At 36.7% G+C, this 20,322-nt stretch overlaps 1 protein-coding gene across 8 annotated transcripts in view; it reads right to left on the bottom strand.

The window, feature by feature from the left end:
• Positions 1-5,345: 5,345 nt before the first annotated feature.
• SMARCA1 (SNF2 related chromatin remodeling ATPase 1) overlaps positions 5,346-20,322 on the bottom strand; it is a 99,548-nt gene continuing 84,571 nt past the window's right edge. For 3 of the 8 annotated variants that reach the window (XM_081041957.1, XM_081041960.1, XM_081041964.1), the window contains 2 exons: positions 7,199-7,309; positions 5,347-6,077 (listed from right to left, as the gene is read on the bottom strand). In XM_081041957.1, the coding sequence (XP_080898083.1) occupies positions 6,006-6,077; positions 7,199-7,309 (183 nt within the window). In that variant the 3' untranslated portion in view covers positions 5,347-6,005. Of the gene's footprint in view, positions 6,147-7,167; positions 7,310-20,322 lie in introns of all 8 variants that reach the window. The other 5 variants (XM_081041958.1, XM_081041962.1, XM_081041959.1 and 2 more) reach the window with 3 other exon arrangements.

The following is a 20,322-nucleotide window of genomic DNA, read 5'->3' as shown; positions in this document are numbered from 1 at the left end:
GAAATAAAATTCCAGGTGTCATGTGCCTTATCTAGTTTTCTGAGTCCCTTCTCCACCACATGTTCTCATGTTGACTTTGATTTAGGCATTATATAAATCCTAATCTATGAATTTGTGGAAGATAAAGGGATAGAATAACAAAAAATAACCCGTCATGATTTGCAAGGCTTGAGACAATACATTCCTTGCAATGGATTTCCTGATCAGGTATCTTCAGTGAGCACTGCCAAATATCTAATCACGGTTGTGATTTCAGACTTCAGAGTGTGGTTCTAACCACTGCAGAGAGGTAGATTTCACGAATAAAAATGAATTGAGGCCTTTAGTGCGTGGGGAAAGTAACCTCTTGGACTGAGGTAGAGAGGAAAATTTAATGAAAGGAAAAACAAACCAAAAAGGCATTGAATAATGCCTGTACCCAGAATGGCTTGGCTTTGAGAACTGGTTTGGTATGCTCTCCAGTCATTACTCTCCTAAAACACCCCACACCTCTTTATGAAACTAAGGGTTAAGAAGAGCTATGCATATAAGGTTAGTGTCTTAATTTGGGATTCCTCAGAAGTAGACCCTGAGATAAAGATTCTAATGCAAGTACTTTATCTAGGAGTTGACCCCAGGAAACGCCCACAGGGGAGTGAGGAAGTGATACAAGGAAAGGAAAGCAGTCAATAAAGAGTGTGTTATCAACACAGGTATGACTAGGTGAGTGGAGCTTAATCACATGGGTGAAAACTGGGGAACCATATAGATCACATACCTTTGAGTGACCTTGCTCAAGGGGTGAGAGAGCTGGGGTACTTATACACCAACTCCAAATAGTTTTGGGTTGAGAGCCACTCTCAGAGGTATTAACCCTCTAGCTCTTCCAACCTATCATGCAAAGGGTAGAAAAGCTTTTCAAGGCCTCTTATAAAGGCCTCTTCTAAGTGCCATATACTGGTAGTTAGGAATCAGCTGGAGCACACAGAAATGATAAGGCTGAGGAACAGGGGATAAGGCAGATGGCATTAGCTACAAGTATTTGAACCACAGGAAAATCTTACCCCTTATCTATCAGGGAGGGGAGGGTAGTTTAGGCAGACTAAAAGAAGGAGATATGGGATAGAATACTGACAGAAGTTTGAAATTTGATGGAAACTTAAGGATTTCAGGAGTTGATGAGAACACCTGGAGAGAAAGCAATGTGGATACCAGCATTATCGTGGATCTTGAAACTCGCGCAGGAATCTGAACTGCATTGGCTACTAGCAAAGGTCCCCACTGTGATCTTCTATTGCCATTAATTGGGAAATAATAACACTTATTTTAGTGAAACTATCACTAGTTGGGTAGAGGCTTTTCAAACCAAACACCTAGCAACTAGGATAGCTGCAAAGATTCTAGTTCCGTAACTTCTCTTCACTGGGAAATTTCACACAGTGGACCAAATTGGAGGGCATATTTCATGGGAGAATTGTGTGATCTGACAAATCCCCAACTTTTCCATATAGGATAACCACTCCTATGTCAGGGAGCCAGGGAATAAGAAGGAACTGTGCAATAAAGACCAAGATACAAATGGCTATGATGAAAATATTGAGCTCAACACCTTCTTTTGATTCTAAGGAAATTAAGGCCTGATTATCCAATTGATCAACAAAGACAGAAGCTTTAGGAGGGCCGCTGTGTGAGTCCAAGGGTTGCTGGGAAACCTATTCATCTCTTGTCTTTTATAGATAGAGGCCTTGAGTGAAGGAAATTATTTAGGGTCCCTGTTCTAATTATTTCCCTCCTTGCACGTTCCCCAAACAAGGAACCAGGTTGGGTCAGATTTCAATATAATCAATTGGATCATTTCTGCTAGTGGGCTGGATCACTGTGAATTTATAAGAGTGCATGCACGGATATACCCCTCTCTTCTGCTTCCTCTGGCCTCCAAGCAGCTGACATGGTAAACTGACTATGCGGCTTTTGCTCCCCAACATGGCTGCCAGGTCTAGGGCAGCCCATCAGTCTAGGCCTGTTGCTTGAAATGGGATATCTTTGTTGGACTTTTAAATTCTCTATGACACTTTCTCTGCAGAAAATTAACAGTAAGTGAGGTTTCCCATAAAGTCTTGGGGCACTTTGTATCCCCAACATTATATTATTTGGACTGTGCTGCCATCTGGTGTTCATTGTATGGGCCTCCTTGGTTGGCTATGTTCAACAAAGCTCCTGTACATAATCTAAGATGAGGAATAGAATAGGTGGTGGATTTTTCAGTAAATACGTAGTGTGGTCTTTAACATCCTGACAAAAAGAGTTTCACAAGTTTCTGAGGGTGACAACAGAGACATTCAATGAACATCTTAGAAAACTGAATTCCACATCTCTCTGGACCAAGAAAGACTCATAGCTGCCATCATATGGATTAGGCAAATTGCCCCATGAAAAGGTTAGAAGAACTTACCTGCAGATTTTCTCCCCTAAAGCAGACGTCACATACAGCTTAGCTATTAACACTTTGGGTAAACAGAGAAAGAACAAAAAGTAGAGAATGTTAAAATTTCCGTGACAGAAGTTCAAAGACACTTTACTGTACGTACTCCCACCCTCCATCTTCATTCCTCCCTAACAAAAGAAATGCTAAAAGGAACCATCATACACTGCTGGTGGAAATGTAAATTGGTATAGCCACTATGGAAAAAGAGTATGGAAGTTCCTCAGAAAATTAAGATTAGAGCTACCATATGACCCAGCAAGCACGCTTCTGGGTATCTACCCACAAAATCTGAAAAACATTTATTCAAAAAGATATATGTACCCCTATGTTCATTGCAACATTATACATGGTAGCCAAGAAATGGAAACAACCTAAGTGTCCTACGGTGATTACATAAAGATGATTACATAAAGATGATACATATATACAATAGAAAGGACGAAATCCTGCCATTTGCAACAACATGGCTGGATCCTGAAAGTATCGTGCTAAGGGAAATGAGTCAGACAGAAAGAGACAAGAACCATACGGTTTCACTCATGTGGAATACAAAACAGAAAAGTAACACACGAACAAAACAAACTCACAGATTCAGGCAACAGAAGGGTGGTTACCAGTGGGGAAGGGAGGTGGGGAGGATGAAGAGGATAAAGAGGATCAAATATATGATGACAAAAGGAGACTGAACCTTGGGTAGTGAGCACATAATGCAATATACAGATGATTTATTATAGAAATGTAACTTGAAACTTATACAAGCTCTGACAATTAAGTTTGCAAACTTGTTGCAACGACATTGCTAACCTTTTTTGATGTCATAGGGATTATTCACTATGAATTTGTACCAGCTGGACAGTTAACCAAGTTTACTATCTGAAAGTGCTGAAAAGGCTGTGTGAAAAAGACAAAACCGACCTGAACTTTTCACCAACCATTCATGGCTCTTGTGTCACGACAATGCACCAGCTCACAGGGCACTGTCTGTGATGGGAGTTTTTAGCCAGTAAACAAATAACTGTATTGGAACACCCTCCCTACTCACTTGATCTGGCCCCCAAAGACTTCTTTCTTTACCCAAAGATAAATATTAAAAAGAAGACATTTTGATGACATTCAGGACATCAAGGGTAATACAATGACAGCTCTGATGGCCATTTCAGAAAAAGAGTTCCAAAATTGCTTTGAAGGGTGGACTAGGCACTGGCGTTGGTACATAGCTTCCCAAGGGAAGTATGTTAAAGGTGACTGGAGTGATATTCAGCAATAAGGTGTGTAGCAGTTTTTATAAGATGAGTTCGCAAACTTAATTGTCTGACCTCGTATAATGTTATTAACCAATGTCACCTAATAAATTTAATAAAAATTAAAAAAATAAAGTAAAAAAGACAAAAACCTACAAAGAAGAAAGAAATGCTCAACTAATTGATCAGAATAGAGGACTCTCACTGGGCTGTTTTCCAGTGCACAGAACCCGGGGGTATCAGTAAGACCCTCTCAGATTATCATTTTCTCCCACTCAAGTGACAGCAGCTTTTAATCTCATTGGAGTGGAAAATCCAATATTCTATTTTGAATTTAAGGGCTCTGGATTTAGGTTTAGAGACACAGCACCAGCTACTGAAGTATTATTTTTGCTTACCGTCACCTCCTTTGTGGGCCCTACAGAAAGAGCAGTTAAGCCAAGGACAAATTTGGGTATCTCTGTGTCCCTTGATCTAACATCATCCTAAACTCATCTCTTACCAGCACGCCAATTTCACCAACCTCCAACAAAGTACAAGTGCCTAAGTCCTAATACTGAAAATAGTTATAGGAATCCAATCAGGAACACGTCAGTAAGAAATAGGAAATCTGGACCATGAATAAAAACTTGGAAGAGTCCAGCAGACAGCGGGTTGTCATTCTAGATCTATTCCTGTGTTTCAGAACCATTATGAGAACACCAAGGATGTGAAAAATGCTGACTTACACTCAGAGCTACCCAAAGGTTTGCCAGTGGCACACTAAATAGAATTTGATAAGAAATGCAACAGATCTTGGTAGATGGGAGAAAGCAACTCTTTAGTGGTCCAAATCTTGTTTTGATAACTAACACCACTGACCTGTGTTCCTAGATTTCATTTATTATGTGTTTCACACTAGATTCTGATCCATTTTATCTGTTCCCTTATAAACTGACCTTGACTCTGATTAATTGCACACTAACAGTTTCAAGTGACAGACCCAGATTCTTTCCTGAATAGACAGCCCTGTAGCAAAAGCAGTAATGTAAAACATTTCGTTTGTTCCCCTACATTTGCCAGACCTCTCCTGCATATACACTGGACCACGTGACTAGTTTGGGACAATGAAATATAAGTGGATGTGAAGTGTCACGTCTGAGCTGAGGCAATGAAGTTGCCTATATGAGCTTCTTCAGCCCCTCTTTTTTTCCCTACAGGAGCAGCTGAAGGGGCCACATGTCTTAGCTGGTGAAGCTACAAAACAGTGGAGCCTAAGTCAACCTGGAGCCTTGAGTGACTATATGGAGCAGATCCCCTCCCAGTCTCACATCTCTCTCACCTGCAATGGGATCTGTAGTGTGAGCAAGAAATAAATACCTGGTGTATAAAATTTCTGACACTTTGAGATTATTTGTTATCTGAGCATGATTGTATTCCTATAGAAGACAGCCCCCCTTCTTCTGCATGCATAGTGCTTATTTCATACTTTTAACTTAGTTGTTAATAAATCTACAGACTCCTCTGAACTGGCTCTATGTGACAGAAGATCACACACATGTCAGCAAGTAAAGCTTTAACTTTCAACCAAATATATAGTAGTGAGCAATACAATTCAGTAAACACAACTATTTTCTACTGCACAAAAAACAGGAAATAATTAAATTGCTTATAGACATTTCTTTATTATATTTTCCCACTTGAATATTTAGAGAATAATTTAAATGTAATTCATACTGACAGCAAGCACAGTATCAAATATTAGTTTTTTTTTTTAATATTTTTCTCACCCTTTGTTCCTTTAGGAAAAAAAATATTTAGATAATCTCAAAGAAACAATTATTATGCTAATCACATTATGCAGTAACACAAGCCCATACTCAATAGAAAAGAAAGCAACAAAGAAGTGAAAAAGTCTTTCTCCTCAAAACATTTTAATTCATTTTTTTCACAGCCATATAAATTTAAAGTATGAAACAACAATAATACAGCTATAGAATCTAGGTTCTCTTTCAAAGCAGCGGCATATAAAACATAGAAAAGCTAAAACCTCAGCACAAGCTTAAAAAGAACAAGGACTGAGAGGATTTTGATGAAGACATGAAATGCACAAAATACAGTACACAAAAGTACTAAAATGCATAAAATATAAAGCTACACATTTCAGGTAGAAAGCATTGTAAAATATATAAAATATGCAAGAAATCAAAATCAAAAAGATTTTTCTTAGAGTACCATGAATACACTGGAACTGGCAATTAGCATTTGAAGATGGGAACAAGAAAATAGCAGTTTCCCATTTAAAACTTTATTTCTAGGCTTTAGGATTTCACCTTCTTGACATCCGTCTTTCCAGAGCTCTCAGTAGCTGACTCTGCTTTTCTTTTCTGTGACTAAAATGGAAACAGATTTAATGTTCTGCTCCAATATGCATATTTTTAAATGGCCCAACAATGTTAAATCTAGGATGTAAATGCATTAAAAAAAAATTTTAACATGAATATTCACTTAAACGTTATACTCACAGTTAATGTTCTATATAGCCCAACAAACTATATAACCAAATGTAAAACAACCTTCAAAGATGTTTCTTTTTAAAACATAAAATACGCATCAAAAATAGTCATCAAGTGTCTACTTTCACATAGTATTATAAACGTACTCTTATCTTAAAGAACTACTGAATACTTAAAGTTTTCTGGGCAAAAATGTTATTTATGAGTGTTTTATTTTTAAAAACTGTACAATAGATGTTAAAATACCACATTTCATATATTCTATGATGCACATTTCTTTCCCACATTAACATCTCTGAAATCAGGATGCATCTTATAATTGATCACAAATTATAGTTAATTGGCAACAGTTTTTCTCCGTGGTACATAAAATAATGCCATGTCTTACAGTAGAAGGCATCTCAGACTTGATGAAATATGGTAGTTTACATAACTGCACTCAAATAAAATGATCTATTAAAGACTATTTTAAATTGTAGCTATACAAGACAACCTGACTGGATTGAAATCAACTCACCTTATTATTCAACAGTTAACTTGCTAATATTAGCAAGTAAACCAAGTAAAGCTTTGCTGCCTGCTTAAAGTTCTCATTTGCACTCATAGTTCCACAAAGATCAGAAAACTTATTTATCAAATCAAAACTCCATTTCAATTTCAGCCTCAACCCATCCCATCCCACCTCCCTCCTACTAATCTCCACGACAACTCTAGTATCAATTAGAAGGATTTTATTCCATTATACTTCTGCTGAAAGTCATGAGGAATTTTTAAAAATACTGAGCCCTGTTACTACGGAGTTCCTAACTTTATGTTCTATAAACAAATAGGAAATATGTGGTTGTAGTTTAACTCTTTCTCTGTCAAAAACAAATTAGCAGTTCATAAAACCAGTTTTTATAATAAGTATCACTATAGCATTAAACATAATATAGGCATTTTAATTATGTAAAAAAATGGGATCTACCTAAAAGTTAGGAAAATGCTGAAATTTTTACCATTGGAGTTTTAGTTGCCCGTTTCTTCTTTTCTGCTCTCTCTCTTTCCTCAATTTCCATATTTTCTTTCTCAATCAATGAAATAAGAGTATTACAGCGTCTCTGGAATTCCTAAAACAAATAATGAAAGATTTTTAATTTCTGAAACGCAGGAATAATCTCTAAAGAGTGATCATTCTTTAATTGTACTATTTCTGTGGTATAGAATTTCTAAAGTTGGTGTTCTTCAGAACAATATTCATATAGGATTATTAATAGATTCAACCAAAAAATATGAGGAGTGGGTAAATGTCACCCATACCATGAAATATTACTCAGCAATAAAAAAACAAAGAACTCTTGGTATACACAACAATCTAGATGAACCTCATAGGAATTATGCTGAGTGAAAAAAGCTATTCTGAAAAGGATACATATCATAATATTACATTTATATAACATTCTTGAAATGACAAAACTTTAGAAATGGCGAACATATCCATGGTGGCCAGGGGCTAGGGAAAGAAGGGAGAGTGGGTGTGGCTATAAAAACCCAGGACAGTGGAGTTTTGTGGTGGTGCTGGTTACATCTACATGTGATAAAGCTGCACTGATCTACACGTAGACAAATGCATGTATAACTGATGAAATGAATAAGCTCTGTAGATTGTACTAAAGTGAATCTGCTAGTCATGACATTGTACTACACTTATGCAAGATGTTACCATCAGGGAAAACTGGGTGAGGGGTACAAAAGACCTCCTTGTACCTTTCTTCACAACTTCCTAGGAATGTATAAATATTTCAAAAAAATGTTAACAAAAATCACGTAAACAAAAAAATAATAATAGGTAAGAGATCAAAATGGCGGCGTGAGGTGAGCCTCTGTAAAGCTCCCATGGAATATACAACTAATCGGACAACAATAACTCCACAAAGGACTCCCTGCACAGCAGACAGGCAAGACGAAGAGGCCCACTACTGAATTCACCTCCAGGAGGGTGAATCATGCGAGCAGGAGAGGAGGGAAGGGAGAAATGCGGCGACGGAGCCACGCGGGCGCAGGACTCAGACCTAGCTCAGTGCTCTGAGCTCGCTGCATCCCGGAACTACGGCAGCTGCAGGAGAGGGAAGAAATCGGACTGCTAGGGCTCTGCTTACGGCCCACAGGGCTGAGGGGGCAGCATAGAACACGGCTGAACCCAACGCTCACGGCAGAGACCTCAAAACAAAGACTGAGGGAAGAAGGCTAAAACGGTGGTTTAAGCCCTCACTGCTGAGCAGAGAACGGAAGCCTTAGGCACTGAGAATAGCCGCCCCCTACCTACCCTCCCAGAGCTCACCCCACCCAAAACTGCCTGGTGCTGGAAGCAATAAAGTAGCAGTGTCAGACCAAAAGGACACGATATTTTCTCTTCTGAGAACTGTGGACCGCAGACACAGATTCGCAGCCCAACTAGTTCCGGCAAAGGGGAGGGAGCTGTGGAAGCAGGACCTGCTGTGGTGGTGGTCACCACCATTGCTCTGGGCCACCTCACAGCTCACCCCGCCCCTGGTCACACCTATCTGGGAGGATCCCTGCAAGAGTGAACAGCACTGAGGAAAAATACGGGCTCCGAATCTGGTGCAGAAAGAGCTTTGGAACTTCAAAAACTCACTGCATACCCACAGGGACGTGGCGCCCTATGACCCAGGTGAACTGATAACAGAGAAGAGACCCGTCTCCCAGGGAATACCCCCATTGTTAGAGAAGCTGGAATAGTGCAGAGAAAACATAGCACTACTGTGTGAGAGAGGAAAAAAAAGGCTTCAGTCAGAGAGAAAATAAAACATTCTACCAACAACTATTGGAAAACAAAAGTTGCAGAAGCCACTACTGTAGATGTCTAGGAAGAGAAATAATAAATCAGGAATTGCTATGAATAACCAAGGAAACAAGCTCAGAAAGAAAGTGAAACCTCTCCAGAAAAGGAACATAAAGATATGGAAATATGTGACTTAAATAACAGAGAATTCAAGATTGCAGTTCTGAAAAAACTCAACGAGATGCAAGAAAACACACAAAGGCAATTTAATGAACTCAGAAACGCCATCAAAGAACAACATGAGCACTTTACGAAAGAGATTGAAATTTTAAAAAAGAACCAAATGGAATTTCTAGAGATTAAGAACTCAATAGACGAAATTCAGAATGAAATAACCAGTTTAGGAAGTAGAGTTGACCAGATGGAGAAAAGAATCAGGGACATCGAAGATAGAAACGTGGAAATTACACAGACGGAAGAAGAAAGAGACTTGAGACTTAAAAGAAATGAAAGAACTCTACAAGAACTTTCTGACTCTATCAGAAAGAGCAATATAAGAATAATGGGCATACAAGAAGGAGAAGAAAGAGAGAAGGGAACAGAGAATATATTCAAACAAATTGTTGATGAGAACTTCCCAAATTTGTGGACAGAACTGGATCCTCAAATCCACGAAGCAAACAGAACACCTAATTACCTCAATCCGAACAGGCCTTCACCAAGGCACATTGTATTGAAGCTGTCTAAAATTAACACCAAAGAATCCTCAAGGCAGCCAGGGAAAAGAAGACGGTAACCTAGAAAGGAAAGCCCATTAGATTATCATCAGATTATTCAGCAGAAACTCTAGAAGCTAGGAGGGAGTAGAACCAAATATTCAAACTATTGAAAGAGAGAAATAATGAGCCAAGAAAACATACTTTAGATATGAAGGAGGAATAAAGACCTTTCCAGACATACAGAAGCTGGGGGAATTTTCTCATACACGACCTGCACAACAAGAAATACGAAAGGAGGCTATTCGACCACCACGAACAGGGACAATTTGTGGCAACCGAAACATAAAAACGGGGAGCGTAAAGACCTGAAATAAAATATGGGAATGAAGAAAGTAAGCATGCTGAAGAAAACGGAATACTCTAAATATCAAACTTTCTTTTACATAAACTTAAGGGTAACCACTCAAAAAATATCCAGAACTGAAATACATACTGTAATAGAAGAAGAAACAGAGGGAAACATCATATAATACCACCACACAGAAAAGACAGATAACAACAAAAAATTTTGTGGACAGAACTGGATCCTCAAATCCACGAAGCAAACAGAACACCTAATTACCTCAATCCCAACAGGCCTTCTCCAAGGCACATTGTATTGAAGCTGTCTAAAATTAACAAAAAGGCAAAGAAACAATGGAGACACAGCCCTACCAGAAAACTAAAGATAAAATGACAGAAAATCCTCACATATCAATAATCACCCTAAATGTGAATGGACTGAACTCACCAATAAAAAGGCACAGAGTAGCAGATTGGATCAAAAAAACTAAACCCAACCATATGCTGTCTCCAAGAGACACATCTCAACTACAATGACAAGCATAGATTCAAAGTGAAAGGGTGGAAATTAACACTCCAAGCAAATGGTACCCAGAGAAAATCAGGTGTAGCCATTAATGATATCAGATGAAACAGACTTCAGGGTGAAAAAGCTAACAAGAGACAAAGATGGACATTTCATAATGGTAAAGGGGACTATACAACAAGAAGACATAACGGTCATCAATATTTATGCCCCCAATCAGGGAGAACCAAAGTATAAAAGCAACTACTAACAGAACTGAAGGGAGAAATTGACCAAAACACAATTATACTAGGGGACTTAAATATGTCATTGACAGCTACGGATAGATCATCCAAACAGAAAATAAATAACGAAATAACCGCCCTAAATGACACATTAGATGAAATGGACATAACTGACATATATACAGCACTTCATCCTAAAACATCAGACTATACATTCTTTTCCAGTGTACTTGGAACATTCTCAAAAATAGACCATATATTGGGGCATAAAAGCAGCCTCAGCAAATTTAAGAAGATTGAAATCATACCAAGCATACTGTCTGATCACAAGGCTTTGAAATTGGATATCAACTGCAAAAAGAAAGCAGGGAAAAACACAAATACATGGAGATTAAATGACATATTTTTAAAGAACGACTGGATCAAAGAAGAAATTAGAGGAGAGATCAAAATATACATAGAAACAAATGACAATGAAAATACATCCTACCAAAATTTTTGATATGCCGCGAAAGCAGTTTTAAGAAGGAAATTTATATCATTACAGGCCTATCTCAAGAAACAAGAAAAATCCCAAATAAATAACCTCATGTTACATCTTAAAGAACAAGAAAAAGAAGAACAAGCGAAACCCAAGGTCAGCAGAAGAAAGGAAATAACAAAAATCAGAACAGAGCTCAATGAAATAGAAAACCAAAAGACAATAGAAAAAATAAATGTGACAAAGAGCTGGTTCTTGAAAAAATTAATAAAATCGACAAACCCTTGGCTAGACTCAGTAAGATAAAAAGAGAGAAGATACTAATTAACAAAATCAGAAATGAAAAAGGGGAAGTTATCACAGACACCACAGAAATACAAAGGATCATGCCACCAAATTCAATAACCTAAAAGAAATGGACAAGTTCTTAGAAACACAAAGCCTTCCAAGGCTGAACCATGAAGAACTGGAAAATCTAAACAGACCGATCACCAGTAACGAAATTGAATCAGTCATCCAAAACCTTCCAAAAAGCAATAAAGTCCGGGACCAGATGGCTTCACTAGTGAATTCTATGAAACCTTCAAAGAGCATCTAATACCAATCCTGCTCAAACTCTTCCAAAAAATTGAAGAAGAGGCAGTACTCCCCTACTCGTTTTATGAGGTCAACACTACCCTGATACCAAAACCTGTAAGGACAACAACACAAAAAAAGAAAACTACAGACCTATATCTCTGATGAATATTGATGCAAAAATCCTAAACAAAATTTTAGCAAATCGAAAACAACAATGCATTAAAAAGATTATTCATCATGACCAAGTGGGGTTCATCCCTGGAGCACAAGGATGGTTCAACATCCGCAAATCCATCAATGTGATACATCACATAAACAAAATAAAGGACAAAAATCATATGATTGTATCAATTGATGCAGAAAAAGCATTTGACAAGATACAACATCCAGTTATAATAAAAACACTTAATAAAATAGGTATAAAGGAAAATACCTTAACATAATAAAGGCCATCTATGACAAGCCCTCAGCTAATCTCATAATTAATGGGGGAAAATTGAAGCCCTTTGCTCTACGCTCAGGAACATGACAGGGCTGTCCCCTATCACCTCTGCTTTTCAACATAGTGTTGGAAGTCCTTGCCAGAGCTATCAGGCAAGATAGAGAAATAAAAGGCATCCCAATTGGGAATGAAGAAGTTAGAATATCACTCTTTGCAGATGACATGATGCTATATATAGAAAACCCTAAAGACTCCACCAAAAAGCTATTAGAAACAATCAACGAATACATTAAAGTTGCTGGGTACAAAATCAACGTACAAAAGTCCATTGCATTCCTACATACTAACAATGAAATCTCAGAAAAACAAATGAAAAAACCAACTCGTTTTGCAATTGCAGCAAAAATAAAATACCTAGGAATAAACTTAACTAAGAATGTGAAAGACCTATATGCTGAAAACTATAACACATTTTTGAAAGAAATTGAAGATGACACAAAGAAATGGAAAGACATTCCATGCTCATGGATTGGAAGAATCAACATAGTTAAAATGGCCATGTTACCCAAAGAAATATACAGATTTAATGCAATCCCCATGAAAATCCCAATGGCATATTTTAAAGAAATAGAACAAAAAATCATCAGATTTGTTTGGAACCACTAAAGACACCGAATAGCCAAAGTGATCTTAAGAAAAAAGAACAATGTTAGAGGTATCACACCGCCTGACTTGAGCTTGTACTACAGGGCTACAATAAACAAAACAGCATGGTATTGGAAGAAAAACAGACACATAGACCAATGGAATAGAATTGAGAACCCAGAAATAAAACCACATAAATATAGACAGATAATTTTCGACAAAGAAGCTAAAAACATACAATGGAGGAAAGACAACCTCTTCAATAAATGGTGCTGGCAGAATTGGATAGCCAAGTGCAAAAGAATGAAATTGGACTGTTAACTGTCACCATGTACCAAAATTAATTCAAAGTGGATCAAAGACTTAAGCATAAGACCTGACACAATAAACTGCATAGAAGAAAACATAGGTACTAAAATTATGGACCTTGGGTTCAAAGAGCATTTTATGAATTTGACTCCAGAGGCAATGGAAGTAAAAGCTAAAATAAAGAAATGGGACTATATGCAACTTAAAAGTTTCTGCACAGCAAAAGAAACCATCGACAAAATAAAGAGGCAACCAACTGAATGGGAGAAGATTTTTGCAAACAGTGCTTCCGATAAGGGGCTAATATCCAAAATATACAAGGAACTCATGAAACTCAACAACAAAAAAACAAACAACCCAATTGAAAAATGGACAGAGGACCTGAAGAGACATTTCTCCAAATAGGACATACAAATGGCAAATAGACATATGAAAAAATGCTCAACATCACTAATCATCAGAGAAATGCAAATGAAAACCACAATGAGATCCCCTAACCTCACCCCAGTCAGAATGGCTATCATCAAGACAAATAGCAACAAGTGTTGGAGAGCCTGTGGAGAAAAAGCAACCCTCATACACTGTTGGTGGGAATGCAGACTGGTGCAGCCGTTATGGAAGGCAGTGTGGAGGTTCCTCAAAAAATTACAAATAGAATTACCATCTGAGCCAGCAATCCCTCTCCCGGTATCTACCCCAAAAATTTGAAATCATTTATACATAAAGACACGTGTGCTCCAATGTTCATTGCAGCTTTGTTTACGGTGGCCAAGACATGGAAACAACCAAAATGTTTCCAAGACATGGAAACAACCAAAATTTCCTTCAATAGATGAATGGATAAAGAAGTTGTGATATATATACACAGTGGAATACTATTCGGCGTTAAGGAAAGATGATATAGGAACATTTGTGACAACATGGATGGATCTTGAGAGTTTAATTCTAAGAGAAATAAGTCAGACAGAAACAGCAGAGAACCCTATGGTTTCACTGATATGTGGTATATAAACCAAAAACAACAAAAGAACAAGACAAACAAATGAGAAACAAAAACTCATAGACACAGACATTAGTTTAGTGGTTACTAGAGGGTAAGCGGGGGTGGCTGGAGGGAGATGAGGGTAAGGGGGATCAAATATATGGTGATGGAAGGAGAACTGACTCTGGGTGGTGAACACTCAATGTGATTTATAGATGATGTAATGCAGAATTGTACACCTGAAATTATGTAATTTGATTAACAATTGTCACCCCAATAAATTTAAAAAATATAATAATAATAATAATAATAATAATAATAATAATAGGATCTCCTATTGCCAAAATAACTTTTGAAAGTACTCAGTTTTAAAAAGTCAAACAGATTTCTTTACTACAGGGCACCTCAGAGACTTCAAGTTCCTGACCAGTACTGTCACCATTAGGTAAGAAACATAGAATGCAAGCAGTCCTAAAAGCTGTTCAACCAATAGAACTCTCTTCTCATAGGACATCTTGTGGGATCAGAGTTCTGAGGAGCAAATCTCACGAGACATTTCTGCATTTCTTAATTTGGAGCAAACAATAGCTAAAAAGATCTTGCATTAACCTTGCCACTACCTATAGTTCATTGCCAGCAAACCAATGCATCCAATTATAAATTTTTCATGAGTGTATGGTGAGCATTAAGCATTTGATTCATTAATATAGACACTCATATATATTAACCCTGTATACTTTGCTATATTTTAAAGTTAAATAAGTTTAATATCAAATGATAAATAACACTTTAAAATATGATTCCTCTTCTGTATAAGTAAAAATATCTGGTAAACATTCAAATGAAAATACAGGTTTATTAACAATTAAAAACCCCAATAGAAAAATTGTCAAAGTACAAGAATAAAATTACTCATAAAAATTAAATTGCCCAAATATTAAAGTTTTTTTTCACTCAAACTAATGATCAAAGAAATGCAAAGTAAAACAGTGCCATCTTTATGAAGTCAGCAATGATATGGACAGGCGTGTGTGTGGTGTGTGCATCCAGTGTTAACAGGAAGATGGTGAAATGAGCACTATCATGCACTGATGACAAGGTATCAATTTTATGGACTGAATTGTGTCCCCTCAAAATTTATATGTTGAAGCCTTAGCACCCCCACAATGTGACTAAAGATAAGGCCTTTAAGGAGGTAATTGAGGTTAAATGACGTCACATGGATGTGGCCCTAACCTGATAGGACTTGTTTTCTTGTAAGAAGAGGAAGACACCCAGAGATACCTCTCTCTCCACACTAGCACAGAGAAAAGGACTATGTCACGACACAATGAGAAGGTGCCATCTACAGGCCAGGGAAAGAGGTCTCACCAGAAACCAACCCTGCTAACACCTTATCTTGGACTAACAGTCTCCAAACCTGTGAAAAATATCTGTTTAAGCCACATGCGGACTAACACACTACCGTGCATATACCCAGGGTGCCAAAAAATGTATACAAGTGGACAGTGGTCAACGTTGCTCAAGCAGTAGTTCACCGTAATCAAAAGTGTCTGAACGCTGATGGCAACTACTTTGAGCACCTCTTGTAATTGCAGAAGTCAAACGTAACTTGTATTCATCTTTTGTTATCAGTATATACTGAGTATTACAATTGTAATAGTTTTCCTTTCTTAAAATGTGCATACATTTTTTGGCACACTCTGTGTGTGTGTGTGTGTGTGTGTGTGTCTATATTTATACACACACATGTGTGTATATACATACACACACACAAATAAATAGCTGAGTGAATATTAACTACAGCATTACTAGTGGTTAACAGCAACTATCTGTAGAACCAATAAGTAACTTATATTTCATTCTTTATACTTGCTTATATTTTCCAAATTTTCTGCAATGAACATTTAGGTGTTGGGCAATCTGCAACATTTTTAAGAAACAGCAAATGCTTTTGTAAAGAGTTTTTTCTTTCTAAATAAAAGCCAGAAAAATAGCAAACATAACGAATGTTACATGTAGAAATATCAATTATCTAAGCATTTTCTACTCTTTAAAATTCAAGTCAAAAAACAAAGACAGTCTAGCCAGAAAAAAAACTCATTAACAAGTTATTGTTTAACTATTAAAAATAACCTTACAAAACACTGGTACATTCAAGTTTCATGTGCATCTTCAATTACCCAAGGTTAAATAATTTAGGAAATATAACACTGAAATTTTCCTTACTTACAAAAACAATACTGGTATCTTTAATATGCAGACCAAATACTCTTCATAGGTTCATTCAATAACACACATACAAATTAAACAGCATGTCATTCAATTGATCTATTACAGAAAGGGCTAAGTTGACCCTGATGAGATTTGATTGCTGGTTTCTAGAGAGACTAGATAGTCTTTATTTGAAGCTGATTTCTTGAATCATTACACTATAACCTCTGGCCATTATTATTCTCAATAAGTAATAGTTGCTTGTGACTACAGATATCTTTAGATACATATTCATGGTTCATATGGGTGATTCAGGAAAAAAACACACTGATACTTTTGAGAGAGTCTCATGCAGAGAAGTAGAACGTGTCAAAATGACTATATACAGACAATAAGTTCTTACCTTCATTCCCTTTTATGTCACTAACTACTCCAGACATAGAAAAATAATCTAACTCAGAATGGGAGAGTATGAATGTTACCTTCCTAGCACAGATGATGCCATTTTCTCTAGAGATACCAACCCCACTTTTTATTCACACAATTAAAGACAGCCTAACTAAACAGTAGTCATCATAAACAGAACACCAAGTAAAATCAGAAATTACAAGGAGAAAGGCCAGATTACCAATAAAAACAGTGATATATTTTTTTGAATAATTGAGTGACTGTGAAATGACTATTAGAAATTTTGTGATGTCAAAAACATTCATCTCACGTAATTTTTCCTTTCACATACATATTCTCCTATATTCTTAATACCTATTTATCTTCCTATTTTCCTGAGATTACAGGGAGTGGTTCATGTGGTCTCAGACTGTTTCTACAATTCTGTAGTTTAATTATCTCTTTCACTCAGCATTTCTCCACACTGGGTTTAGGAATGAGGTTTTTGGGAAGAAAACTAGCACACAAGAGGAAAAAAGGAGATACAAAAATAATAAACACAAGGCAAATGACAAACGGAAAATTGTTCTGCAATATTAATGGTTGTGGCAAAAGAAAAAAAGTATTTCGTGTTCACCCATGTGTGGAAATGCTGGATTTTAAAAAGGTTAAACAAATTTCTTCATGGCTAGACTTCTCAGAGCTTTTCACATTGTAATGTAGATTGGAGGTATCCAGGGAAGGATTCAGTACATATTAGCATTTTCCAAATATATTTGAACACAGAACCCTTGTTCTACATACATATCACCTATCTGCATATCCTGCTACAATGTTTCGTAGAAGCCAACTGGGGAAATGTTGTGCAGGGTAAGAATGATGGATAAGTCTATGTTTGGATCAAAGTACAAAAGAAACAGAGAAACTAAGGACAACGAACTAAGGCATTTTACTTAATTCAGTTGACAAAATGATTTCATTGACGATTTTTGAGCAGGAGCAGCGATGTAATCAGAAATGTATTTTTGTACTCAGAAATCTTTCCTTGATACAGATACAGAGAGTTCATAATATTATAGACTCTCAAGATTAGAAAGGGCCTTTAAAAAATCATTCAAGTTGATGCCTGAATCCCTTCTTCTAGGTCCTTGTTAATCAGTTATCCAGCATGGCTGAATTCTTTCAATGATGGGGGTTACTTTCTACCTCCCAAGGCTGTCTATTCCACTTTTGGACAAGTTAAAAATGTTCCCCTTTGCTACCTTAGAGTTTCCAACAACCAGTTCTAGGTCTTAACTTTTGTATTTCTAGAAAACAAACCAATTCCTTCTTCCGTATGACAATACTTCAAATATTACAAGGCAGCTATCATGCTTCCATCACAATCAACAACAGATCCCCAAACACCCCTCATTTAGGCTAAATAGCCTCTCCCATTATGCATGCTTCATTGAACACTTCTCTTAAAGGACTGTTTAACACTTACATCTCCCCTTGGTTATATTACTTCTTCCTACCTTTCTTACACATTGGTTTTAAACCAGGGGTCAGCACATCTTTTCTGTGAAGAAACAGATAGTAAATATTTTCAGCTTTCCAGACCACAACTACTCAGTTCTGCCACTGTAGCATGGAAACAGCTCTATACAATATATAAACAAATGAGTGTGACTGTATTCCAATAAAACCTTACTTACGGATAATAAAATTTGAATTTTGTATAATTTTTACATGTCACAAAAATAGTTTTCTTTTGATTGTCTTTCAACCATTTGAAAATGTAAAACTCATTTTCAGCTTACAGGCTTTACAAAAACAGGTGGTGAACCACAGTTTGCCCACCCATTTTAAACTATAGACTTTAGATTTACTTTAAACAAATTTTACTGCTTTGGTTTTCTATACCCTTTTAATGGTTTATGATTATATTCACTGCAAAGTCACCTGAGTTTCAACTTTTGAATACCGACAGGTATCTCTACCTTTATGTAATAAATGACGGAATGTTTGCAGTGAGCAGAGTTGCCCTTTAGTGTGGTAAACATCAATCATGCTGGGCACCAAGTTCAAATATCCCTTTGTCCCAATACTCAGCCTCAAAGTATCAATTCAAAAGTCACAGAAAGTATCAGTAGACTTGTTCGAAGAGATTAAAGAGGATCCACATCACATTTTCCATGTACTAAAATCCTGGACACTATGCCTACCTACCAAAGTTTGAATGACAGAAGGTCCATGCCCATTATGGCTGGAAGTCCAAAACAGGTAAATGAGCAAGTGCAAAAAAATAAACTGCACTACACATTTGTGTCTTTAAATTTTAGGTAGTTCTATAAAGTCAGAAATTTCTTCTACAGTTCTTAAACAAAATGGGTATTTTTTTGCCTTTGCTCTTTATTATAAACTCCTTGTACTTTACTTCCAGAAAAAATATGCTCACCTATACACTGTGTGGTATATTTCCCAGGTTCTTTGCAATCTTGGAACCTCTATCATACTGACAAAAGCAATGGCATTCTATACTGGAATCTCAGGGCCCAAGAACACTGGCAGTTAAACGGGAATTAATATTTTAATAAATATACCTCACATTTCTTTTTTTTTTTTTTGGTATTCTTTGGGCTTTTATTATTTTTTTATTTTTTTTAAATTAATTTTATTGGGGTGACAATTGTTAGTAAATTTACATAGATTTCAGGTGTACAATTCTGTATTACATCATCTATAAATCTCATTGTGTGTTCACCACCCAGTCTCAGTTCTCCTTCCATCACCATATATTTGATCCCCCTTTACTCTCATCTACCACACCCCTCTCCCCTTACCCTCTGGTAACCACTAAACTATTGTCTGTGTCCATGAGTTTTTGTTTCTCATTTGTTTGTCTTGTTTTTTTTGTTGTTTTTTTGATTTATATACCACATATCAGTGAAATCATATGGTCCTCTGCTTTTTCTGTCTGACTTATTTCGCTTAGCGTTGTAATCTCAAGATCCATCCATGTTGTCACAAATGGTCCTATTTCATCTTTTCTTACTGCCGAACATTTCTTAAAAAGGTATCAAATGTTATGATGCTTTTACTTAACAGCTGCTGCTTAAATATCATTATTCATAAAATGTAATGTCACCTTCTCACAAGGTAACACATAAGTATAAATACCTAAAACAGGCTCATATTACTGCATTTATTGTATTTCAGGTTGTTAGAACAGTTCAGTCTTAAACACTACAGTCACTAATAAAACACATGATATTTACAACTGGCTATTCAAACTTATTAATAAAAAAAAGAACCTGCAGGGGTGAGAGCCAAATAAAGTTTAGCATTGGAAAAAGGTATATGAAAAGATAGAAAAGTACTCAAAACCCATTGCTGCATTTCTTCACATTCTATCCAAATCTGGTCCAACAGTAGGAGTCTATGAGATAGAAGCAAACTGAAGTACAAAAATGCCATGGTCATGTAGTCACTGAATACCTACTTCATG

The sequence above is a fragment of the Rhinolophus hipposideros genome (assembly GCF_964194185.1).
Source record: "Rhinolophus hipposideros genome assembly, chromosome: X".
Lineage (NCBI taxonomy): Eukaryota > Metazoa > Chordata > Mammalia > Chiroptera > Rhinolophidae > Rhinolophus > Rhinolophus hipposideros.
The sequence above is the reverse complement of the archived record's forward strand: the minus strand, read 5'-3'. Positions and strand labels throughout refer to the sequence as shown.